We start from the raw sequence: 27,393 nt of genomic DNA on the forward strand, positions 1-27,393 counted from the left end.
AGACTGCAATACTTAGATTAACAGAACATTTTATTATGCATCCTCACTTGGTTTTCTCTGTGCTGCATCTGTTGTAGGCTTATTAAACATGTCATAACACAACCTGTTCATTAAGCTAATCATTTGAAGCTCTAATTTTTTAAAACTTTTTTCTCCTTTGCTAAGTATATCTTGTATTTTTCATGTCGAAAAAAAGCATATCTGTTTGGTGTAAGGTCAATGTTAAAAGAAAGTTTAAATAAGCTAATGGTACCCTACATTGTTGAAGAATCTTTTGAATTAACCCAAAAATTGTACTCAAGTAAGAGCAGCATTGCTTTAACACATTTTTACTGAAATAAAAGTAAAAAGCAGTCATCCAAGAAATTACTCAAGTAAGAGTAAAACAATATTTGGAATAAAAAAAAAGCTAGTACTAACTTTGTATTTAAAAAATAATTATGTCATGAGTTAGACAAAAAATATAGTTTTGTGCAAATTCTATTATTTTAAAAACTAAAACAAAAATAATACAAATAAATTACATAACTATAAAATAACCACATGTCCACTTGAGTAAATGTAGCTAGTTACTCCCTACCTCTGTTTAAATAAAAGAAATGAAGGTATAAAAACCATAAACAAATGACTGTAATAATCGCGAAAAGTTCAACCTTACGTGCAATCAAGAGTATCCTCAGCTTGGTCGTTAGCGCCCCCTGCGGCATGCAGCGGTACTGTAGCTCCAGCCGCGGTCTCTGCTGGTTGATTCAGTCCGCCGTAGCTCTGCCGACTGGAGGGATGTGACCCCGGAAAAGGACGCCCTGCTAATACAACAACACCCCATTCAAACAGATCACACAAGAAAGTAAAGCTGGACCAGGAGGGGTGAGCTGTCGTTTACTTGACGGGTATTAGTTTGTCAAGGGGGTTATTTTTTCTAGTTTGGACCGCCGTGCTCGGACGTGTAGCGGCGGCACCTGGATGCTGTTTCCCTCCGCTGGAACTTCATTCAGGCTTTTGTCTGGGGCATGCTAGGCGAGCTAGCTTGGTTGGTTAGCTCTGCGGCTCGGCTTTGGTTCTCTCCAATTAAAATGTCAGTTCATATTAAAACATAGAGGACTTATAACTGGCTAGGGCTCATGCTTATATGCGTTACAACAATGGCTCTAGCTCTGAAACGGTTCGGGGATATCGGTAAACGGTTTGCTGCTTGCTAATGGAGCTACAGTTTAACTGTCTACGTCCCGCAACATGATTTCTGAGCAGCACTAATATGCTTTAAAAAGCTATTTAGGCTTCCTGAAGCTGTGACTTTTCAATTTCTGTCCACAAACATTAATAGAAAGTACATTTTCTCCAAATTATATTAGATTTCAATTGACAGTAACTGCAGTATATATTATGAATTCCTACATGTTACAACAGATATCCACAAGGCAACCATGATATTGTGGGTACAGGCGTACAACTCAATATTTTATGTTTTTTTTTACCCTTAAGTTAGTGCACAAATACTCCCTTTTAAGAGGTTTTCTATTTTTGAATGCAGCCACTGATCCATTGTGCTACCCTGCCTTTTAGAGTGTCTGCTGCACCCCCCACTCCCCAGTATCTGACAGCCCTTTTAGTGGCAAAGCTGGCTCCCTGTTGGCAGCAGGACATTGATGAGTGCTGCAGCCAGCAGGTGTCAGGCCTTGGTCATGGGCAAACACACAGAATCCCCCTGGCAACTGGCACACTTGGTCGTGTACCACAGCATGCTAAGCCTCTCTTAGTTTGCACATTCTCTTAGCTGTTTACATTTTTTGCGGAAAGATTAGGACCACTTGCCTCCTTATACTCCATGAGGGGTCATCATCAGCTGCCTGCATGCGGCCGATACCGGAAGGGGAACGGCTGGTTATTCTCCTTTTTTGGTCCTAGTCTTGCTACCCACATCCAGCATGTCATCATCTCTCACTTGACGTTTTCACATAATCACTTACAAATCTTTTGAATAATTTTAATCAATCACTCTCATATTTTTTTTTTATTTTTCCCCCCCCTTTTCTCATTTCCAGATATCCTTGTTTCCTTGTCTCTTATTCACAGCCACTTACATTAAATTGTTCCCGGAACATAGAACATATATATAGCTGTTTGTAATCAGTATTTTCTGCCTTGCTTTGATGCTGGCGCTTTTGAAAATCGTGCTGCTGCACCCCCCAAGGGACCAGCTTAAGGCAGCAGCTTCTGTTTCAGGTCCTTTGAGGGACCCTGAGGAGTGAGAATAGATGCTCTGTGATCATAGACCAGATGAGATGTTCTTTTTTTTTATTTCACAGGGTTTCAATGGAGTTTGGAAATGTGTGGAAATAGTCTAGAATAGAATGTATGGAAATAGTCTAGATGCTTAATTAAAATAGAATTTTAATTAATCATCAGCTAGTTTCTAGGTCTGAGCAAGTATGGAAATGGTATCTTCATCTTAGGCATCTGTCAGCTTATCTATTCAAGTTTGTTGAGTTCTGCCAAATTATTTGAATTCACGCATCACATGACGACGACAAAACATGACCCACTTATCACTGATGTTTTCACAATCTAGTTCATCACCATTGTCCCAAATACTGCCACTATTGTTGTAAGGTCCCTGCCTGAGCAGAGATGCCTGCGATACAACCAGCAGGTCCTTGTCGAACCTTTTCTAGCCTCTGGTGTCTGCTTGGCACGCTCGTGGTGTTGGAGGACCAAAACTGGTTTGATCTCATAAACTTGTGTCGAATGCCAGGTTAATGACTTACTATCTGGGCATAACTTGTTTTGTCTTGACTTGATGCAAATGTTCAGATGAGGATTTAATCGAAGAATGAATGAGTGCTTGGGTCTAGAGTAAGGCTGGGCATTTATTGTATTATTTATTATTTATTATAATGGTATTTTTGGAAAATTGTCTTATCATGATGATAATTTTGATTCATCATTGTCTTTATAAATTCCAGTTGATAATGTTAAAATTAAACAAAACCTGGCAGCATTATGGGTAATGTTATTTTTTCTTTTTTTTTTTTTCCCCACTATTTATCCCACTGGAGCATCAATAAATATCACTAAAATATGATTAAATGCTGTTACTGTGTGCAGTTTAGTGATATATATATATATATATATAAGCAATAATCTGAAACATCTATGTGAAGCTTTTCAAATGTTTCAGTATAAATGCTATATTTCTAATGTATTACTGTAAGATCAGTTACATANTAACTGACATCCTGAAAAAGTCTAATTTAAATAGAATTATTTTTCAAGGGCAGTATTTGTTTTTGTTGCACTTGGTGCAACAAATGCTGTGCCATAGAATTACTTAATTTATCACCATCTTCGTTCATTTCACATTATTGCTACAAACATTGTGATAAAATTCTCATTCCATATCACCCACACTTAGTCTAGAGATCATTATAAAAAAAATGTTGGAAGAAGGATAAGCAATTCACTGCTCTAAAGTAAAGAAATCCAAATGTTTCATCCCTTAAATTTTATGTTTTGATGTTGGCAAATACAAATATGTGCTTCAGGGAAATATTTTTGTCACGTATTTAGCCTTAGTTCATATTTTAAATTAGCAGTAACATTTTAAATATGGATTTTTCAATGATTGTCTTTAATTTACATACTTATTAGAGTTAATGGAGACACCGACTGCGGCAGTTTTTTCCCCTCTAATTTCTGCATTCGTTCATGAACAGCTGATTGCATAAACACTGCCTGTATTTAGAGATGAAGATTCTTGCCAGAGATTTCGTGGCGCATGTTGTCCAGAGGCCCCTAAAACCAATTAAGTCTTTCTCCACCCTTCACGGAAAAAGCAGCTCCAAAGCATAGAGTTTCAATCTCCATGCCTGACTGTGGGGATTATGATCGGGTCGGGTGAATGCAGAAGAGCTCACCTTCTGTCCACAACACATTCTCCCAAAATGAATCATTCAGACCTTCACTGGTGCATTTAAGACGGACCTGAACAGGGAGACATCTTTAATTCTTTTAAAGATTTCAAATCCATCATGGTGTGTTTCACTGTGCCTGTAACCCAGAGTAGTATGACATTTGATGAAAATAATATTTCCAGCTCTGGCTCAGTTAGGAAAAAGAAAACGGTGTAAAAAACATCTGCAATACATCTCTATACATCTAGTTTAGTTCTCTCTCTTGTCACTGTCTATCGCTATCGTTTATCTGTCTATATCTGTCTGCTTTTTCTTTCTTTTTTTTCCAAATATTGCTCCAGAAATTATTAAGAATCGATTCTGTAGGCAGGTGTGCGTTGCACAAAAAGAGGTGAGTTTGGGAGAAATACTGACCAATTAGTTGATTGTGATCTGTGGCAGCCAGAATTTTAAGCTATTCCTTTGATTCAAATAATGCTTTAAGTTCATTAAAAATAATAAAAACAGAAAATGTGTCAATAACAACAAATTGACTTAAACTAGATTTAATAGACCAGGCTTATGACACAAAGGTATCAACAATGTTTGCTGTTAAAAATGTATTGTAGGGACAGATTTTACTTGTTAAAATGTTTTATTAATAAAACCATTGACTGAAAAGTGAGCAAGATATGACAAGATGTTGGTTGTGTGTGTGTGTGTGTGTTTGTGTGCATGTACCTGCAGTGGCACAGCTGCTCTGCAGAACCAGGGCAGGCTGATCAGCTGGCAGCCACACCAGCCTCATGGCCTACTAATGTTTCTCACACATTTGCTCAGGACGTTGGAGCAGCTCATGATTGAATTCAGGTTATTTTTCGCTCTCAGTTTTTCCTATCTGTTCAAGCCATCAAACTGTTCGAGTCGTATTGCAGGACTCGTGCTTGCTGTAGGAATGTGATTTGTAAACCGGATGTTTCGCGTCGTACGAGCATCATGCAATGAACCGGGTTGGGTGCGACTGTTTCTGTGCTCTCCGACAGACTCTGGCCTTCTTGACCTTCTGTAGATGTGTGAGCATATCACGTTGCATAATGTGTACCCTTGTTGCACTTTGTGGCATGTCTGGAATCTGAAATGTTTTTGAGAATTGATCTTTGTTTGTCCCTTTTTAGAAATGACAATTGATACTTTTGGTAATGGATGGACCATTTGATTGTTTGACCGTAACCAGACAATATTCAAATAAGGAGAACCAAAAATCATGTGTTGCTGTTAAAGCAGCCAGTAATTGTTGAAAACAGCACATCTTTACTGTGAAAAGTTTTCAAAGTTATGATTAAGGATGACTCGCATAACATTTTTATCTTTTTGCTTTAACAGTAAAAAGTCCTTTTGCCTACACTGTCCATAAATCCAAGCCCCATAAACAGAAATACTGCTGTAGTTTGAGTGACTCAAAGTTTTCTACTTTTACTGTCATTAAGATGTTTAGGAGAAAATCAAAGGAGGCTAAGACGATTGGGAATGCTATTTTCTCCAGTCTCTTATCAATGTTGAACGCTACCTCTGTATAACTTCTCTGATTGCGTTTAGGCTTTTAACTTGGTATGGTCGGGGTATCCGTATCAAAACAGTGAGGTTTTAAAAAGCTACAGTTTCAGAACCTCTATAAGCTTCTTTCATGGAGTTCCTTTGGTTTAAAGTCTTTTATAATTTTTTTTGCCAGAAAAACTCAAAGTGAGCAGGATTTTGTTTGCTTACATCTCCTTACACAGTCCTGCCCCCGCCCCCACATGTTGCTGCACACTACCAGAATTGTAGCTCAATTAGCTATCGTTTAAAGGAAAGTAGGGCTGTGCAAATAACAAAATGCATGATTTAATTTTGATTCTGGCTCCAAAAGATCACAAATATAACATTTTGTCCAAAACTCAGTAATTGGATTTTATGTCGTTATTTTGGCCACTTTCAAAGACTGGACGCATGAACCCAAAAACAAGAAGAACAACAGATTACAACTGTAAAGACACAAAAGTGTCAAATGACCAGTAGTTGCTCTGACAGTAGAGTTGTTTAGCCACCAATAAAAGAAAGCAAAAGTTCATTTCTTTCAAGGTTTCTGCCAGAAAACCTGTGGCCCTGTGGTTGGGTGTCAGGGCAGTCATTCATCCAGCGGCTTGTCGTGTTTTTGAGTTTAAAAAAAAAAAGTTTAAAGTTGACAGGAAATTTGAAAATATCACTTAATAATCATGCGTTACTGGAAGATTGGAAGATTAACACCTGAACACCAACTATGAAGCTTTAAGAAATGCAAATATTTTAAAAAGACTTAAATAAATAAGCAATGCGTTGCCTGGCAGGGGCACAAGTAAAGCCTGGTGGCCCACCAGGCTTATAATGCCCTGTCTTTGGTAACGCTCACCTGATGGTAACACCTGATGTGTTAGATTGGGTGTTCAATGGTGTATGCAACACCACAAATCTGTTCAACCTAATCTAATTTGAAATTAAACTCTACTCATCCAACCTGGACATGACTGGATTTGATGGAACATGTTATGCCTAATTTTACATGTATGTATATATTTTTTCAGTAAATCTGGCCTGTTGTGAATATTGCTCATGCCTTCTTTCAACCAGTCTGTCATAGAGTGTAATGGATTTGGAAATGCTTACAGCCTGTTGCAAAACTTTGAGCCAAGGTAGGCTATATTTAGCATATAGGAGAATTGTCTTTAATTAAAAGTTAGCGAGGTCCACTATTGGGACATTAACATGCATGTGTAGTTAAATTGCTCTGTGTCGTTACGTCAAAATGAACAATACAACAGTCTAACTTCCGTAGTACCCGTAGAATCAGGACATTTTCTTTCAATGCCACAAATCTAAATTGTATTATTACAATTCTTAGCCTGATTTATCAGCCCCTGATATTCTGATTGATATAAATTCTCTGTCCAACATCACAACTCTTTACAAGAGCCCAGCGCTGGTACAGAGAAAGCAAGGAGGGGTGTGTCTCAGGGGGATTAGACCTGGATCAGCATTAAAGAAAGCCTTTGATTATGTCTGGAATATTACCCGGTTTGAGACGAGGCAGGCTGAGTGTCCCTCGAGGGATTAATGCAGAGCCAGCCCACCACTACATGCTAACCTCGGGAACACACAAAGGAATCTGACAGGTTCCTGATTGGGGTACTTGAAGGGTTGGAAGACGTGAAATATAGCACCAAGCTCCTGGAAGGCTACACGGCCCTGTGGTTTGGGTTTAAATGTTGCTCTTAAATTTGTACAAAGTAGCTTATCTAGTCTGACTAAAGTGGTAGATCTGCAATTATTTTAAATTTGCACACTTCTCAGTTTGTATCTTCCGGATTTTTATGTGTGCATATTAATAATTATTCACTATAGATTTGATAGGCCTGTTTAGATCATAATTGCAGTCTTTGTCAATTTTGTAATGAAATTTCTTATTTTGCAATCATAGCACCAACTTTATTTAAAGGACATAATATTGACACGGCTCTTCCATAAACTTGACCTAACACTTTTCATGAACATGGACTCCTCACAAATGTTTATGACTGACATTAAGAATTAAAGTCAGTAACTAATAACACATTTAATGCAAAGTTGGCATTATTTAAAATGTTTCGACAACTTGGCATTAACAAAGACGAATATTTATTTGTAAGGACAACTGGATGTTAACCAAGAAATCATAATCTGTCATAAATGCGTCATGACGGGTGTTAATTATGGTCTCATGACAGCCGAAGTTGAAACTAACTACAGATTACAGGACAATGCTATAGCAACACATAAAGCTACATAATTTTTTAAAAGTTTTATCATTAATACCTGTTTGGACTAGGCTTGTCATTTCGCTGGATAATAAATGGTTCCAATAATGTTGTTTTTGAGACCGTTTTCAGTATCATTACATTAAGAATGATAATTTTATCATTATTGATAATTATTTGTTTTAATAAATAAACTTTTTGTAGAGCACACTTAACATCTAACTGGAAGATATTTTAAATATCCAACATAAAACATAGCAACCAAAACCCGTAAATAAAACCACTTACAACTGGAATCATAAATAAAATGGGTTATGTGTCTGCAAGCAAAATTGCCCTTCGAATAATGTTAATCATGAGAATGAAAATTATCAAGCTCATTTTAGTTTATCATGTAATTGATTGATTAGTTGCTTATTATAACTGGCTTAACTAAAATGTTACCCACCTTTCTCCTCAATTCAGGACAGTCTGGTCCAAGATTGAAAGAAATGGTTAAAGTAGAAATAAAGCAAGCTTATGTATTTGGAGGAAATGTTTTCTAAAGGCAGTGCTTCCTTCAAAAGATGAGCAAATGATGCCAATCCTTTGCTCATTTGCATCAGTGGTCAGAACAAGATGTAATGTATAAAAAAACAACAACCTTGGAGCGGAGCTTATTCTCCATCACATCAGAGGAAGAGGCAGTTTTTTTGTCTTTTTTGTGTTTGCGGTACTCATCACGTTTCTGATGGCACATCTCTACAGTCTGCTCAAAATTAGAAGTACTGCCTAACGTTCTCATATTGTGCTTTTGTTGCCCTTGTTTTATTTACAAGGCTACAAGCCTGACACTTTTAGGGTTGGCTAAAAATAAAACCTGAAGCACTCAAAGCAGAGTCCTGCGTGGATATGATGCTAAATATGGATTTTCAAGCTTCAAAAGCAAACCTCTGTGGAATTGTAAAGCCTTGTCATAAAAGCAATATGTTTATTTATACTGCAAGTGATTTGGGAATGAAGTGCTCCCAGGTTCAAACAAACTCATAGAAACCATTGTCAAGACAGGAAAATATTTATTTGTACTCTCGGTAAAGAGGTGTGAAAAACCTCAAATTCAGCTCATTACTGCAGTAGCACAGTGTAACAGAAATATTTAAAATCCAGACTTTAAGCCTATACATGCAGTAGGAAAAAATCCATGTTAAGAAATATCTACTTATTTTTATTAAATCAGACTAAAACACTTTGTACAAACTGCTTTTGTCAACTGGACAGCACTTTGTTTGCACCTGAAACATTTCACAAGATTGACAATATGGCCTCAAACTGTTGTGGCAATAAAAAGTATTTAACATTCATCAGTGTCACTGCACCCAGTCAAAGCTGCCCAAAAATCAACATTGCTGTAAAAGTTAAACTTTTCCTTTATCACAGGAGTTGAATTGTTGTAAACGTTACTGCTGAACCACCTCATAGATGCATGTAACCATAACTTGAACTGTAAAAAAAAAAAGTGAAAAAACTGTTCAAACATCTACAGTAACAATCCCAGTTTTTGTGTTTTGCAAAACATTATCAGTCAGTTTTTATCAAAAAGGGGCTGATTTTTTTACCATAATCATTTGAAATGTTGCACAATACATGAAAAGTGTGCAGTCTTCAACATTTTAGCTGGATGTTGCAGACGGGGAGCACTCAAAACCAGATTCTGGAGTAAAATGTAATTGTTTTTCATAGACTCTTTGTCCTAAAAAAGTGAAGCCAGGAAAGGCTTTGGTTGCATTTATTTTACAGGAATTGTAACACAATTCTTTTTTTAAATTTTTTTTAAACTATTATTTCCTACTGCAGATTTTCAGTGGTGGAGGAAGTACTCAAAAAATGTACTTAAGTAAAAGTACAAATACACAGACAAAAATGTACTCAAGTAAAAGTCAAAGTACCACATTAACATTTTACTTAAGTAAAAGTAAAAAAGTACTGGTTTTTAAAAATACTTAAGTATTAAAAGTAAAAGTACTTGCTAATGCATTGCCTAATCACTAATATCATTAAGTGTACCRATCATATGATCATATGCCACAGATAAAGCATGTTTTTATTGCGTTTATTCTGTAACATAGTTTAGACTTAGATATATGATTCTATGCATCATAATTTCAGGGATGGAAACATCTCGTCTTCTGTCCTAACATAACATGCTCTTCACTTTTTTTGCCACACATTTATTTTGAAAGAAATCCAACTGGCAGAGGAGGGCATGGAACCAAGGAGCCACGTAGCAGAGTTGTAGTCTGGACCACTGAACCCAAGACCAAATCAAAACCAGCACCCCGCGCTACATGACAATAAAATTAAGTGCACCTATCAAAACCCATCCATCCATCCATTTTCTTGCACCCTTTTTCCCTCAGTGGGGTCGGGAGGGGTGCTGGTGCCCATCTCCAGCCAACGTTTCGGGCGAGAGGCGGGGTACACCCTGGACAGGTCGCCAGTCTGTCGCAGGGCAACACATAGACACACAGGACACACAACCATGCACACACACACTCACACCTAGGGGCAATTTGGAGAGGCCAATTAACCTGACAGTCATGTTTTTGGACTGTGGGAGGAAACCGGAGTACCCGGAGAAAACCCACCATGCACAGGGAGAACATGCAAACTCCATGCAGAAAGACCCCAGGCCTTCTTGCTGCAAGGCAACAGCTCTACCAACTGCGCCACTGTGCAGCCTCCCCCTTTCCCCCTTTATCACCTTTCTAAAGATCTTATCTCAAGGCGGCTCCTTTGGCTGAGTAACCACACTCTCCACTCATCTTTTGTCCCGTTACTTGGAGTGACCGTCTGATTCACACCTCTTAGGAAGACATATTGATCCTGCTGAGTTTCACTCCGTCTCCACGCCACATATCTTTTTGCTCGGCATGCGAGCTCTCCAATTTGTCTGAGGCTCAGAGACGTGATCAAAAGCGTCACGGAGGCTGATCTAAAGACGCTGCCACCACCAGCACCCCCCTCCCTACATGATCCGCCAGCATCCTCCCTTCATCTCTACCCCCACCCAAACTCGTTCACCCACCACCACCAATCCCCTGAAGGTTTTCTGAGCAGCTAAACTGACGCCAGAGAGCTCTCCATCTTTTTATGTCCGTCTGTCTTTGAGTCTTCAGGAGCTCTCCAAATAAAAAAACGTGATCAGCCTTAAGGTTGAGGCGAATAAGCAACTCTGTTGGTTGCTTGTTAGTTTGTCATACGCGACAAAAGTCTACCGAAGGTTGCTCCGGTTATAGACGTTGTAGCTAGTTGTATGAGCTCCAGCTGCTCTGATCTGGGTGATTTCACTGCCTCACTTTGACAACTAAGTGGCCAGCAGGACCCCCACTCTTCCTCTCTCTGGTGGGTTCTGGAAAAGAGGGCTGATCAGCCGGCTCCTTAATTAAATATAACCCAACATCAAACGACCTGTCAGCATGCGTTAGCAGCCCTTTGTTCAGATAAGAGGCCAAAAATAAATTGCCAGAACTATCATCATTTTCTGTGGTTTGCTCAGGCTTTTTATACGAGATATTCTTTGGGGAGAGAAAATCCTGACATGCATAGTGATGTGCTCTCCTTCTACATCAGTTTTTGTATTCAATGGGTTTATTTGTGTGTTTTGGTTTTTCAATTAGCAGATTTAAGCTGGATATCCAGCAGCGCTCATTGTTGGTGCAATGTGAGATTTAATGCGACAGCAACCGACCCTGATGCGTACACGCGATCACAGGGTAACTTCTCCCTTTTTTATCACCCACATTAGATTTGGCAGCTTCTTTTTATCGCCTGCTTTCACCTCCTCCCTCTGTTTTTTTTTTCTTCACTCCTTTTTCCCTATATTCTGCATCTCTGCAGACTGGCTGTTAAAATAGGTCAGAGGCAGAAGTGAGATCTGTGCGAAAACTACCTCGCAATATTAATGAAGTGGTGAGGCGCCAAACCTGCGCTGCACTGTGACCATAGTGAAAGATAAGAGTCCGTCCAAAGAGGTCAGACGGGATGTATGCATAGGCTTTCATATGGTCACACTCCGGTTTATGCATCCATGTGTGTGTACTTTGGCTGTTTAAAAATAAAAATAAAAATGTGTCCCGCCCCTATAAATCAGAATTTAAAGCAGAACGTGTTTTTAAAAAAAAAAGCGAGAAAGGTTAACTAGAACCACCAGACCTAAAATATTATCTACAGCAAATGAACAGTTGCCGGAAGTTGTGATCTCATCTAATCTTATCTAATGTAGCCTGACTTTGTGGTTGAAAAACCCTCCACAATTTCATATTTTTCAACTCGCGCCTTTAATATACATTAGATGTGTTGCAGAATTTGTGTAACGCTGCTGGTTTTTGTGTCACCAGAGCCACAGGAGCAGAGGGGATGAACCGCGAGGAGGCGCCGGGGAAGTCTCCTGAAGACATGTACATCCAGCATAAAGTGCGGGTCCTGCTCATGCTCAAGAAAATGGGTTCAAATGTGAGTATGGTGACTGGACCAGCAGGCTGGTTTTCACATTTTAGGTGTAGGATAAGGACAAATGGGCTCCTATTCCTCTGCCATATACTGGCATATAGTATCTCATTAAATATTCATAGCATTTTCTTTTACCTTTGTCACATTATATTCACAAACTTGGGGGGATTTTACGTCTATCAAACAAAAACTAGTGTGGAAGGAAAATGATGAATCATTTTCAAAATTATTTACCAGTAAAAATCTAAAAAGCATGATGTGCATTTGGAGAAGTTACCTAAAGGCCTAGCTACATCTAATTTAATCTCAGTATAAATCCAGATGTTCTGTGAAGGCTTCAGATCTTTCCTAGAGAACAAGAAGCATCATGAAGACCAATGAACACGGCAGTCAGGGAGAAAAATGTAGAGAAGTTTAAAGCTTTTGGGTAATAAAACCGTTAGCCAAGTTATGAGTCTGTCATAGAGCCCTGTTCAAGCCATCCGTACGTCGTATGAAAACAAAGAGGATAGTGAAAAACTCTGCAAAGACATGGCCAGCTAAGGGTAGCATTATTCAGAAATGCAGCTAAAACGTTTGATGTCAACTCTGGAGGAGCTGCAGAAACCTACAGTTCAGGTGGAAAAGTCTGTGGACATTAGAAATATAAATTATACATGTCATAAATCTAGTTATTATGGCAGAAGAGCAGCAAGAAAATCACTGTTGAAAAGAAAGCAACATGGTAAACGCATGTAAGAAGCGTCTCGTCTCCTAAAGCAAAACACTTTGATGAGAACTAAAACTGGCACTCCGTCCCATGATGGGACACGGTGGTGGCAGCATCATGATATTTGGATATGCTGTGGAAGCTGGATAGAGTTAACGGAAAGATGGATGAAGAAGCTAAATATTGGAAAATCTTGAAAAATTACCAATTGGAAGTGGCAAAAGATTTGACTGGTTGTGATCGTAATCGTCGCATTTTGTAGCTGGTCAACACAATAAATGTCATCAAAATGCACTGAAATGTGTGGTCGTAATGTGACAAAACGTGAAAAGAGGTTTGAATACATAAGGATTTCCAGCTTTGCATGGCATACACCAACAGAAACCTCTTTAACTCAGTGACACAAAGAACATGACTGCAGAGTGAAAATACATGCAAAATTCATAGTCTTCAGACTATGAAATGTCTGAAGAAAAGAGGCAGAGCAAAAATGATTTCCTTGAGAAAATTGATTTTCAGAGTTGTTATAGAATTATTATTATTATTATTATTGAGCAAAGCAGCAGGATGCAGGTCAGTGGGATCAGAGTTTCTGTCTGTTCTTGTTTTAGGCTTCATAAAGCAGCTTTGTTTACTCTTTCTCAGCTTACACAGAGCGAAGAAGCTTTTCTCCGGAGTTACGCAGGTGTGGTCCACAGTCAGATGAGCCAGCTACCACAGCACAATATAGACCAGGGTAAGGCTGGAACACACACACTTCATAAAGTCAATAATAATTGTGTTCGGATGTTTTTTCTTTTTAAATGTGTATGTTTTGGGATTTTTTCCCCCTCTGCGGTGTAATCCAAACATTGCCGCTCTGACATGCTGCAGAGCTGCTGCTCTGGTTAAACTGAAAACAAAGGAAAATCCCTCCACACACCTCATTCTCAAAGAGTGCACAGCTCAGCAGACCAGACGTGTTCCCTGGCTGTGCATTGGAACCATCCAGCCGCCCACCACAGCTTTGAGATTTCTCGTCCAGCAAACGGCGCGCATCACTGGAAACGAGTGACTCACCCTCGGCAAGAGCGAAACACTCGTCGCTGTCATTTCTCTCTTCCTCGATCAGAAAGTGTTTTACTCTGTAAACCAAATCAGCACTCGGGTCTGCCGTTTTTGCTTCATGAACATTCATTCTTTTTCAGAGTAGTCCACTAGAGTGCGCTGTTGAGCTTTTTCTCCCGCCCATTGGCTGCTTGAGGTTAAACCACAAGATGGCGCTGCATTAAAGCAACAGTGTAAGTGCAGCGGCACTGCAGTCGTCCAGCAGAGAACTGTAGATATTTTTGTTCTGGTGGATTTCCTGTCCAGTAATCGAGTATTAGGCAGCGGCCTGCTGTGTCTCAGGTCCTGCTTTCCTGTTCATGACGTTCACACCTTCAGGGGGCGTTGGAAACAGAAAATTTCCTGCAACGTCTTAAAGTGTTAGGTCGGTGTCCTTGCCTATGTCCTTTCTCTGTAATGACAAAATCAGTACCAGAGAGAAGTGGAGATAATCTCTTTTTTTATACTCCTATAAGAGATGCAGTTAAGTCTGTGCAGGTTTCATTACAGCCTCACGTTTGTTCATTAACCAGCAGAACGTGAAGCATGGCTTCATTTAAGGAGGTTTATAGCATCTATAAAAGCCTCATCAGTGATTCGTTCGCAGACGTTCTGCCGTCTTTGCTTTGTCAATACATTGGAGTTATTTCTTATAAGTTATGGAGTGATGGAAGAGGTGAAAGGTGCTTCACACATACTGTTCTTCATACATTAGAGAACAGATGCGTTGAACATCCTCCGTGCGCCCATGAATTATTTGCGGCCCAGAACTGGCCCGAGGTATTGTGATTAGGTATTACACACACGCTGGAGAGGTAATCCGTTTCTAAATATTCAAGGCTGCACAAAGGATGAGGTGTTTCGTTGTGTGTTGGCAAGCCTGAGTGTGTTTGATGGGATTTGTTTCTTCCATTTACACCTTCTAATAATAATAGTATGATCAACTTTAAACTGTATTTTACTGATGAGTTTAAATGTTAGACAGAATGAACCATTCTGTCCTGGTTTTAGTTTCTGGTGTTGGTTCATGTTATCATACGCAGCAGCTGCTCCATCAATATGCTTCTGCTTCAGTCCAGCAGCAGGGTGTTTCTTATGGTGCATCAGTGGTCTGTCAGAAAATAACAATGCTGCTAGCCGTAGAGCGGCCAGATGTTGTCCAGCGTTGTACATAAAAATGTTTGGTGTTAAAATAGACTGATAATTTTGACCTGAAATTGGTTGTTTGTTTTTACCTGAGATGCTTGAACTCTGCGTTCCTCATTCTGATGGGATTAATGGCCGTCGTTTTGGGGAGTGAGCAGCTGCAGTTCACCCCCCAAGTGAACTTTGACCTCTCCTTAAAACTTTAAGGAGAGATTTTAGCTACTCCATAAACAAAATGAATAGCAATGTTAACCTTGAGGGCAAGACTGTTGCACATCTCTAACTTCTGCATTGTTACAATAACAGCACAAGCTTCTGTTGCTGCAGTGAGTGACGGTTAATCAGCTAATTTGAATGAAATCCATATTTAATCAGAATGTCGCTGATCCAACTGGCCAAGCTGATGTATATAATTAAGGAATCAGATGCTACAACTGAAGAAGAGAGATGAGACATTATGTTATAGTAACAAAACACTTTATATCACATTTGTCAGCACCAATATTGTTTGTTATAAAGCAAAATGTTTTATTTTCACTTCACTCACAAGGAGAAACCTAAGCACGTCAAAACAATCATAGTGGATAAATTATCTGCTGCAGTGACAAAGTTTGTCAAGTTTTCAAACTTCTTTTCAAAGATGAGTCTTTCCAGCTGGGTGGTGATGAGCAGAAGGTTTACGGTTTCACATAGAAGCACATTGTGATTCTTGAATGTCAGACATGAATTTATTTTAAGCTGCTGAAGGCACTTCGTGAAACTAAGCACATCTGTCTGCCAGGATTATCTCAGCAAAAAAATGTCTGAGGGAACATTTAGACGAGAAGCTCAGCTCATGTTTGATTATTTTAACACTTTGCAGTTGTGTGTTAAACCGCTACAGAGTGTATCAGTTTCCCAACTGCCTATTTTTGGTACAGTAGAATATAAACATGCTTTGTTGTCAATCAGGTGTCACAGCAAGAACTTAAGGTAAGTGGGAGCATTTATATTCACACAAAAGTCCAACAATATAGAAATAAGACTGTGCTGTACGGAGAAATTTACAACACAAGTAAAATAATACTGCCAAGTTTTTTTTTTAAAATGCCGTACTCAGATTAATAGTTATGTGCAGCTGAGTAAAGTAATTTGGAGAAGAAAAAAACTATAGTAGAAGTGTAAAAACTGCAAATTACAGAAACGGTGTTATTTGAAACGAGAAAACTGCAATATACTGCAACCCAGACTTAATTTGAATGATGCATGGAAATGTTGCTGTATTTATTACTTTATTTCAGCTGGATTTAATATTGTAACAGATTTTTTTATTATTTCAAGTTGATCTAAAGCAGTAACAAAAGGATTATTTTCAATTAAACTTTTGTATGACTTTAACTCATTTCGACTGTTTTTGTTTTTTAACTCCAATTTATCTCAGGGATTTTTTTTTGGGGGGGGATGCAGTGAATGGCAGCATTATCATATAAAAATAAACTAAAATGCAATTGTTTTAGATTTTTAGAGGTTATAAAATAGGTTATTCTGATACATTACACAGTTTTAATTTTGATTGATAGATCTGAACTAGTTCATGTTGGTTCCTGTCTGGTCTGAGGAGCTACAGCTTCTTTTTGCAGCAGTTTTGTAGAGTTAAAAAAAAAAGATTTACGTGTTAAGACAGGATCCCCTCTTATCAGCACAGTCAAGGAGTCCCAGGAATAATCTGATTGAAATTTACAATTGAGGAAAATATGATGGGAATATTTGTATTTTCTTAATCTGTGCAGAAATGTAATTTCTCCCCCATTCCAATCAGTCATTCCCTCGCTGATGAAAAGTCAGCTGTCACGCTGTTTATGGGCCACTTCATTTGCATCTCGGATTATTTTAATTGGCTCATTGGCATAAATGCAAAAAGTGAGAAAAAAAATTGTTTAGCGGATTTTAATTAAAGCCAAGGAGGATTTATCAGCTAAGGCGCCGGCAATGAGATTTTCTTTATTCAGCTGTCTTGTTCTGAATTCTTAATGCTTTGGCCTTGCAGGACCCCGTAGTCTTTGTATGAACACTGTTATTATGTTGGGAAGAGCATGAACCCATTAAGTGAGGCTTGTTTTAGTGTAAATTAGTTAATTCTTGACTCGTGACTGTGTTGTTTTGTTTAGTTTTTTTTTAAGTCGATTAAGAAACAAACAGAAATTTGGTGACTACGTTTCCTTTATAATCTGACTGCTGGTGCTCTTAATTAACCGTTTTAATTACGGCTTTGCGGTATTTACATTTCATTTAAACACACAAAGGCAACAGTTGTAGAATCTGTGTTGTGTTGCAGAACAAGGCCACTGGTTTCTCTCTTAAGGAAACCAGTGGCCTCCAGTGGAGGGCTTCGGCAAATGAGAGGCGAGGAAAAGTTGCCCGAGAAACCTGTTATCCATGGAAACCAGAGTTTCCTTCAGGGATTTGAGGTTGCTCTATAAACAGAGAATGCTAATTGTTGTCAGACTGCACTGCTAAATCTTTAGTGCAAGATGATTTCATGTGTGGTGGTTTCACTTAATTTAATAATTTCAGTTGAAGATTAAAATGAACACTAATACAATCATGTTGAAATAACTATGTAACGTTTAAATGGCTTAAATAAAAGATCTGAAATTTGGCAGGTTCAGTTTAATAATTATTATGCAAAATCATGACAAAAGTAATTTCAAGGCATCTTCTGAAACAATTACCATTCAGTGAGATAAAATGTTTTCCATTACTGAAAAATGGCAGAATTAGACACATCTAAGATCTGAAATTAGGTGTTTGTGCAGCTTTTGTTTGGGAATTTGTGGATTTTTTTTTTTTTTAGTATTCTGTAGTGTTACACATCTCAACTGCTTTCTAATATCTGAAATTTGCAAAAAACTTGAGAAAACACTTAATTACCAAAAGATGCATCAGTAGCTTAAAAAATACTTCTACATCAACATTTGGAAGGTTCAGGCCATTCTGTTTGACTTCTTTAGCAATTCTGTTAACCAAAATAGGATTTTTTTAAATTTTATTTATATTTCTTCCTTTATACAGACTAAACCAGGGGGAATAGATTAAAAGTTTATACTTCTTGCTTCTCTGCTCCTCTTCATTCATGATATTTTTGGTTGTTACATGAGCTATCCATATTTATTATTGAGTGAATTAAATAAAAATTAAGCTAAACCTGAAGACAAAGAAGGTTTTTCATCTTAAATGTAAAATGTATGTATATATATATATTTAACAGTTATCTTAATTACTGGTTGTTGTTTTTTTCAGCAAATTGCCTTTTTTTCCTGAGTTTGTTATTTCAGCTAATAATTAATCAAAAACTAAATTAGTTTGCGTTTTTTTCTTTCTTCAAAAATCGATTAACTGTTTTCAGCCCAAACCTTTGGATACTGAGTGTTGAACCTCACACAACCCGTCCCTACAGCCTTTCTAACGCCGCTGTTCTCAGCGCCTTTATCCCCTCAGCCGACCCTGCACAGATCGTGACCTTAAATGTTGTTGGTGCTGCACCACTGCAACACCAGAGCCATCAATCCAGACGCTTCTCTGCTTTTTTTTTTTTCCGTCTAGAAAGACGAGCAGAAAGCGCTTCATTCCTCTCACTTCAGACAGGCTCCCTTTGAGCTTAATAAAAGATTTCTTCTCCTCGGAGGTTTTGCCAAAGCTTTCATGTAGCTTTTTTTTTATTTCAAGCAAGCCAAATATTGATTTATGCTGCCTCAGAAGTGTAGAGAGGACTGCATGTTCAGGTTGTTCCTGATGATGCTGTCCTTTCCTTGGATATCGGTAAAAATGATCCACTCTTTGATCTTTTATAGAATTTTCTTAATAGAAAATTTAAGAAATTAAATTCTTTAGCTGCATCTCTTTTTAAATATCTGGCTCGGTGAACAAGACTGTTCAGGTCTAGATGCTGATAGACATTTTCCCAATCAAAATAATGATTCCTGTAATGACTCTGGGTCATTTTTTGTTTCTTCTACAGAGGGATTTGTAGAGGACATATCAGGTAAAGACATACTGCTGCTATTTTTAAAAAAATTTTCTTTAGCAAATCGACCCTCGCAGGTCTTTATGTTCACCTCGGTCTGGGAGGCGGAGGTAAAGAGCGATTCAGCCTGAGGCAGATGGGAAGGCGAGAGAACGGCTGGAAGCAGAGCTGCATCAAAGCTCACCAAAAGCCGCCCGCTCGTGCGCAGCGGCTCCGGCGCAGCCCGATTCTTATCTGCTGCTAGGCAACAGCGTTGAGGGACCTGACGTTTCCATCTCGGCGGCTAGAGCTTGTTGCTGTGTGCGTTCTCCGAGCGCGCGCGTTGATATCAGGGCGAGGTCCGAACATGACTCTCAGGCGCTTGTGTTCAGATTTAGCTCGGCCTCTGGGGGTATTTTGAGAGAATATCTGTTGGTTTCTGGCTCGCTTTGCTCTGTGCCCTTGGCCTGAACCGTCTGCTATGGGGAGGGGAAATCTTTCATGCAAACACCGTGCAATTCAGATGCCGTTTATGTCCGTCAATCTGCAGCGTTCCTACGGCAACTGGAACTTGGTTCCTGTATTTTTCAGGACTGGATAATGTTGGGGGGGAAAAAAAAAAAAAGGATTCAGGAAAAGTTCTGGTTTTTCAGACTTTATGCCCTTCCCCATCATTTAATGTCTATACTTTTTTGTGCCCTTCCTTTTGTCCATCCTTTCTTGGTTCCTTCCATAGTCCCTCTCTTCTTCTATCCTTTCTTTTCTTTCTTTATAATGTTCCTTTTCCTTCCCTTTTTCTGTCCTCCCTACTTGTTATCCTAACTTGCTCCTTTGTGTTGTACCTCCGTTCCCTCCTTCCTTTCTGTCCTTGCGTCCTTCAGTCCTTCTTTCCTTGTCCTAATACTGGTTGCTGTGCTGCAGCGTGACCTTGTTGGAGCTGTTTTTAGTTGTGCAGCAGTGAAGGTGACGGATGTGTCCAGGTGCAAAATTGTCTCCATTTTGAATTGTTCCAGATTAAATTCTTTCAGAAGAAAACAATTTGGCGCACAATAACACACAAAAGTAGTCTAGTCTTGTAGATTCTGTCTGTTCCTCCTTTATTTACCTGCATCGTTCCCATTCAAAAGAGAAAAAGACATCCTCCCCCTAGGTTTAACCTTGCTGTTCTAAAATGTACTGAATGTATCCTAGGATAAATGTTCTCTGAAAGCAACACCCAAGTGAAACACAAACTTGCTTGTAGGATCTGTTATGTCTAATGAAGATGATCCTCTCTGTGCCAAAGAGAGGATCGAGGCTCACAGTCTCTTGGCCTACTTTCAAATCACTAATGATTAAACCTAACAGGCACTCCTCAAAGCTGCTGTGAAAGTGTTTTTTTCTTCTTTTTTTTTTAAGGTAACAAAAAATGAACTGCTTCCTAGCCTTTTGAAAAGGTGTTGATCTTGGTGTTAAACATGCTTTAGACTGTAAGGTGTGTTTTTATAGCACAGGATGGTGGTGACAGTAGACTATCGCACTCAAGCATGATTTCTCCTTCATTTTATTCCTTTAAATGACCAGAACCATAAGATATCTGTGTACTTTTTATTCAGATGCTGAGCCAGGTGCGTAAAAAGTATCAAAACGGTTTTCTTTTTCCAAAGGATTTTTAAACCCCTCATTTCTCCTAAGTTAATGTCTAGATCAAGGGTCTGCAACCTTTACACTCCAAAAAGCCATTGTTGCCCTTAGTTCAGCGCTGAAAATGTCACTTAGAATTTCTGGTAAATATGTTACTGGAAATGTTTCTTTAAAAAAAACAAAAATAAACAACCCTTTTAGTTTTATGTTATCAAAATAAAGAAAGATAATTTTATAAATTGTGGATTGAGATAATTTCTGCAATAGCTTGTTACTTTATTAAAATCATGTAAATTAAAGAAAACATATAGGGGGGAAATTACTGTGTCCTGCGGTTATGTAAATTTAATTCATTTATTGTGGTAAAAGCTGTCCTTGTTATATATATATATATATAAAGAGCCATTAGTGGCCCCAGAGCCGTAGGTTGCGAACCGCTGGTCTAGACACAGAAGTGCTGAAATTGACAATTATTTGATTGTGATACTCCATATAAATATTTTAATTGATTGACAAACTACTAATGAATCACTTGTTTCTAAATAAAAGCCAGCAGACGGGTTTTATTGTGTATTTGACAGAACTCATAAGTCACATAAACATCAAGGAGGCTGTAATTATAATCTAGCGTAGCACAAAGGGATGAAATACAAGCATGTCACGCCTGCGAGTCGACTCTAAATGATGCTTAATGGTGATAATATCTGCTGGTTTTAGTATCAGGCAGCCTTACGCCTCAGGCTGCCTCAGTGGAGGAGATTGAATGGCAGTGAAGCTTCAGATCTGGGTGTTATCAGGACACTGCTGTCAGCAGCCCACTCAGAGCGTCGCCACGTCCCCGTCAGACGACCGAGCGGCTTTACGCTGCAGGTGTATCCAGCAAGGGAAGAGTTTTCCTGCGTCCACCGAGCCGACGTTCACAGTGGGACGTTTCCTCCAGCTTTGCTGTTCGCAGCTGACTGGATTTATAAGAACCCACGTTTCACGTGTTGAACTAGAGTTGGTGTTTGAGCCGTGGGTGTTGAAATGGAAAACGAAGACGCTTGAGCTTCTTCACAAAATGTTGTACAATCACTCTGTTCCCTCTGTGTCCTGTCTCCCACTTTTTCTGCACTCTCTTCTTTAATGTATAATTTACAAGATAACCAGGCTGTAACCGAATGAGGAGAACTGATTATTAGTGAACGTTGTTAAACACCTCTGGCAGATTTAGATTTAAAATGTTCTTTTAAGTTTATTTCTGATCGGAAATATGAAAGGCTCCCTTTGAAACAAAATTGTTTAAAATAATAATAAAAAAAATATTTATATCCTTAAAAATACAATTTTTGTTGGGAATGACACCCACCTTCTAAAGAGTAGACGGGGTTTAGTTTTCACTGGTATTTTCAGAGGTTTGACACTGATTGGCTGAACCTTCAAGAGCAAAAATAAGCACAACCTTAGATATTAGACTGTTTCCATTTTTAGTACCAACTGTGTTTGAACTACTAAAACAAGCAGTTACAAGGACTGTAGATACTGTAGAGTACCTGAAAGAGGCTTTTAAAGTATATGCATCATTTAGAGAGAATATTTTCATTTTGCTGCAGTTAGAACAGCATGTCATAAATGCTCAGGCTAGTTAGCATAGCCACCAATGACGGCAGATAAACAGTTTTCCTGTAACGGTATGTTTCTCCACCATTAGCACCAGGAGTACATGAGAGTGATTGACAGCGCTAAGACACTCCTCCTGACTCTGATTGGTGGTTTTTGACTGAGAGCTGTACATATCTTCACTTGGCAATAGAAGACAAGGAAAAAGGTGGAGGAGATTGATCTTTTCACAGATTATGTCTGACTATCCTGCCACGACACTTTTAACCAAATTTTTTACAAAAGCTTTTTTTTTTCTTTTAAAGAAACATGACATATTGCAGCTTTAATCCAAGTAAAATCTAAAATACTGCAGTTTACACAAGAAGAAGAACATGAATATATGATGAAACTGCACCAGTCGTTGCATTTTACAGATGCTCGTTTTAAAGCAGAAGGCCTGTTGCATTTCACTTTTCTCACACTCTGCTTTGAAGGTCAAAGTCTCTGATCGACACACTGAGGAACGAGATGGAATCGCTTCCTTTTTGAATCATTTATCTTTTATTACAAAAGGAAACACTCCAGCCTCCTTTAAATGCTTTCCTCATTTACTCTGAACATGTTTCATTTTCTTTTCTTTTTTTTCTTTTCGTATCCCAGGTGCAGAGGACGTGGTGATGGCGTTCTCACGATCAGAGACAGAAGACCGACGACAGTGACCCAGGCCTCTCTCCACCTCATCCCGAACAAACACACTCGCTGTCCCGCCCTGCGCATGATTCACACCAACATCCAACTCCACACACACACAACACCGATGAGCTCAGGAGAAGAGGGGCGCCTGCAGGAGGCAGAGGAGGAGGAGAAGGAGACGCGGCATTCGCCTCCTACATCCTGCCCCTTCCTCACCTACTGACGGCACCCGGGATGCACTCGAGCGGGTCACTGTGGGCCGCGGCCTTGGCAATAAGGCAATCTGTGAACACACTCACAAATTGGGTAATTGTCGGTTTCGGTTTTCTTTTTTTATTTTCTGTGGTGGCATCGAGGGTTGATTTTTGTTCGGTTCTGTCCGCATCGAGGTGTTAGGCAGCATCACGTCTGCTGCGGTCACCGAGGCGGACCTTCTCGACAGCTGACCCGAAGGCGAAGAGAAGTGATAATTAATCATGTTAGAGAAGACGTTTGACAAGTATTTCTGCTTTTAAAAGCCCCGCCTTTAGTTTCGGGTTTTTAGTTGTTGTGCGTTGTTTTGTTAACGAGGGGCCTCGTTTTGTAAAAAAATAAATAAAAAAATAAAAAATAAAAAAACTTTCAGCAGATTTAAAGTTACAACCGTGTCTCAGGATCCGGTAGAAAGTCTCCCCGGTGGAGTCCAGCTTTAGTATTTACCACTTCATCTCATTCGGTCACTCTTAAGATGAAGATGGTGTGAAAACATTAAATAAGGAATAACTACTTTAAAAAAAAAAAGGCTGCATATGACCGCATCAGTGTTCGAAGAAATTTTCTGCTTCCTTTAGGATGGTTTTAAATTGAATTAACTCTCCACACCGGGCTGTGGCCTGATTACGAGGCTCACATTTTAGTTGCAGGACCCAGATGAACTCATTCAGCGACGCATCGATCCCCGACCCCCGTCTGCCGCTTTGGTCGGCTTCGGCCGTGCTCTGCAGCGACGGGCGCAGCTGGTTCTCGTTTGTTTTCTAATTGGAAATCGCAAAGAAGAAAAACAGCGACGCTTTACTGAATCGTGGTATGAACCGTCGGATTTCTGACAAGGTATCGACAGGCCGATTGATCAGAGTGCGAGTATCAATCGTTCATGTTTCGTTCACGGCATAACAAGTGCTGGATCAATCGACGCTATTTATGAAGGAGAAACGCCTGAAGGTCTTTGTTTAAATCTGGATATGTGCATGAAGCCCCATTTATTATTCATCTTTCTGCTGCTTTCTTTATTCCTGTCAGTGTTTATTTTTAATCATGAGCGATTGATCAGAAATCAGAGACACTACCAGACGTTATCGAGTCAAACATGAAACACAGGTGTAAACATCCTTTCTCATTGTGACGAGTAAAACTTTAATATAATAGTTTTTTTTTTATTGTACGTTTAGCTGGAAACTAGGAAGAATGAATTCCATGTGCCAATTTAAACAAAAAAAAAAAAAAAGAGTTGTGGGTGTAATTTATTGTTTCCTGAATTGACAATATTGTTTTCACTAAATCAGGAATTAATTTAACCAGCAAGCAGCAACTCTTTTTTTACACTAAATTCACACAAACTCTAACTTTTAACTACCTGTAATCAAACCCATGACGCCAAACATTACAACTGTGTGCTGTTTTTTTTTTTTTTTACCGTACTGTATCTGTTGCACTATTATCAGCGGGATATTTGTTTTTAAAAATAGAAAATAAGAAAACGTTTTAATATCTAGGACAAAGATTATTTGTTTGATTTATTGCGGGGTGAAAAATATGTTTGTAAATGTGTTTTTATTTGTCATTTACAAAAAAAAAAGTTTAATCTTTAATTGATGCAGCTGGAATTTGTAAAAAAAAAAAAAAAGATTTGTGTCTCAACAGGCATATTTCTTAACAACTTGCTGATTTATTTAATTTTGTTTTAAGATGTTTTAAAGCCAAGCATGTCTGCTTTGTGATTTCTCATGTTTATTCAGCCTTGTCACAATGACCATTGTTTATGCATTGTTGGTATTTGTGGAAGCTATCAGCTTCTTAGAAATGTTTTTTTTGTTGTTGTTGTTGGCGGCAAGTTCAAACTGAATGTTTCCAACAATCATCGCAATGTAAACAGCCAACAGGCCTGTCTGTATTTTTATGTTTACTTTATTATAAAACATTCTTTATTTGTCTCTATGCATTTTTTAGGTGTCTTACTGTACATTGTACCCATCAGGGCTGAACTGCAGCCTTGGATCAAGTTGTGAATGTGTGTGTGTGTGAGAGAGAGAGAGAGAGAGAGAGATCCTCATTGAACTTAAAATCTCCCCGTTTTGATTTTCAGCATGCTGTTGAGGACAGGATTGTGTATCTTACTGTGACTGGATGTTGCTTAATTGTCCATTTCTTTTTTGTTGTTTTTATCTTGTTGCCTTGTATTTTATTTTCCTTCCCAGTCTACATCGACTAGTTGGTTTCTTTTTGGTTTCGTATGGCTGCTGACCATACTGCCCTAATGCTTCCAAATCCAACTGAACCATTAAAGAACCTTAAAAAAGCTAAACTTTCACTTTATTTTTTTCTCTAAGAAAACAAGCTTTTAGGGTGGAATAAATATGCTTACTGGGCCTGTAAAAAGTATTAAAAATAACCAGAGACTTTTCACCACAAACATTTCTTTTAACGAGGAATTCGGGTATAATCAAAAACTACTTTGTCCCAAAGGGAAATCAAATTTAGTTGCAACTCTCAGCATCCAAGTATCTTCAAAAGAGTTGTGGATTCTGATACTATGGGCAAATCTCTGGTAGCAGTCAGTCTTGCAGCAAATCTGAAGAAGCCTCTGACTGAAGACACTGTTTCTGTATGAAAATTGAATTACATACTAACAGCTTGACAATATATAACAGCAGATAATCTATCTTTAAAAAAAATTGTTGTAGCAGTTACAAAGAAAGTAAGAGCAAAAATCCTTGCAGCTTCACAACGTCCAAAACCAGAAGGAGCGATTGTCCAAATATGCAGATTCCTCAAGTAAAAAGTGATGAAAGTTTTCAAATACAAGTCAGAACCAAGAAAGTGAAAGGACACGTGTTTTTTTGTTTGTTTTTTGTTTTGGAGATTGGTCCAAACTGATGGGGAAATTAATGGAGCAAAACATGCAAGAGTCCTGGAAGAAAACTTGTTAGAGGTTGTAAAAGGCTGAGACTGGGCCAGTGATTCATCTTTCAGTAGGAGAGTGACCCCAAACATACAGCCAGAGCTGCAAGTTTACATCAAAGCATGTTCATGTATTAGAATGGCCTAGTCAAAGTTCTGATTTGAACCCAGTTTAGAATCTGTGGCAATTTGACAATAAAGTCAAGGCTAATTTTATGCTTACAGAAAATAACAAAACGCCGGATCTGTGGATGAGCAGAAGTAAATATTTTTAATGAAATTTAAAGAGACAGTAAAAGAAATGCTGAGGTCTTATGAGTGTAAAACCACAATTTCTTACATTTAGTTCATAGCTGTTATGTAATAAATCATTACATTTTGTTGGAAACACGTCGATAGATAAGTCCTGTCTGTCTTAGTGAACATTTAGAAATGTTTAATTGAGCACCAGACGTGTCTGGTGCTCAATTAAACTCTTGGATCTGAAGGCATCAAAAGATGCCTTCAGATCCAAGAGTTGAAAAATACAGAACAGTGGTGGGCTGTCAGGGGCAGCAGGGCCTTCTTTGTCGATCCTAGAAAATAAAAAAAAGAAAAAGTGTAATATGTCTTAGTAATACTTCATTTTATCTATAATTTAATTTTTACTCGACAAACTAGTTGCTTATTGGTATTATTTAGGTTTTACTTTAAATTCCTTTACTTTAAAAAGTGCCATAAACGCATCTGGCGAGCTGTTCAACCTCAGGACCAGCTGTACAAATTCCTTTCGTCAAAAACCCAACACAGTAGGCCGCCATAGTTGGCATGACTGACAGAATTATCAGCCAATCAAAATGGAAATACAAGGACTGCGCGTCCCACAGTCCCAGCTGTAAGTGAACTTGGCATTTACAAAATAGCGCCTCAGCTTAAACTCCGGTTTACTAATTGCTGCTGGCCTATTGAAATCTCTCTTTCATGGATAAAAGATAATAATTAAAAATGAAAACTCCCATTTAAAGACTGTATCTATGAGCGCTACGAGTGGCTAACAGCTAGCACAGACGCATGGATTTTATTTACAAATAAGGGGTGAGTGTTACTTTTCTTTTACATTCTTATGCAGACTTTACTAAACTTTTTTTTTCACATGTGCTATTTGAGCAGTATGGATTGATGTTGAGTTTAAATGGGGAACATAGAAAAGTTTTGCTAAATTGCTGACTGTTCAATTATGTTTTGGTCGGCTGC

At 38.6% G+C, this 27,393-nt stretch overlaps 1 protein-coding gene across 1 annotated transcript; it reads left to right on the forward strand.

Annotated features, from left to right (window-relative positions):
- The first annotated feature begins 720 nt into the window (after positions 1-720).
- Positions 721-25,564, forward strand: ctnnbip1 (catenin, beta interacting protein 1). Its single transcript, XM_008413358.2, has 4 exons — positions 721-867; positions 12,073-12,187; positions 13,539-13,629; positions 22,972-25,564. Exons 2-4 carry the CDS (start codon positions 12,092-12,094, stop codon positions 23,028-23,030), a joined length of 246 nt encoding a protein of 81 aa, XP_008411580.1. The 5' UTR covers positions 721-867; positions 12,073-12,091; the 3' UTR covers positions 23,031-25,564.
- The last annotated feature ends 1,829 nt before the right edge of the window (positions 25,565-27,393 follow it).

This window comes from Poecilia reticulata, linkage group LG7 (genome assembly GCF_000633615.1).
Source record: "Poecilia reticulata strain Guanapo linkage group LG7, Guppy_female_1.0+MT, whole genome shotgun sequence".
Lineage (NCBI taxonomy): Eukaryota > Metazoa > Chordata > Actinopteri > Cyprinodontiformes > Poeciliidae > Poecilia > Poecilia reticulata.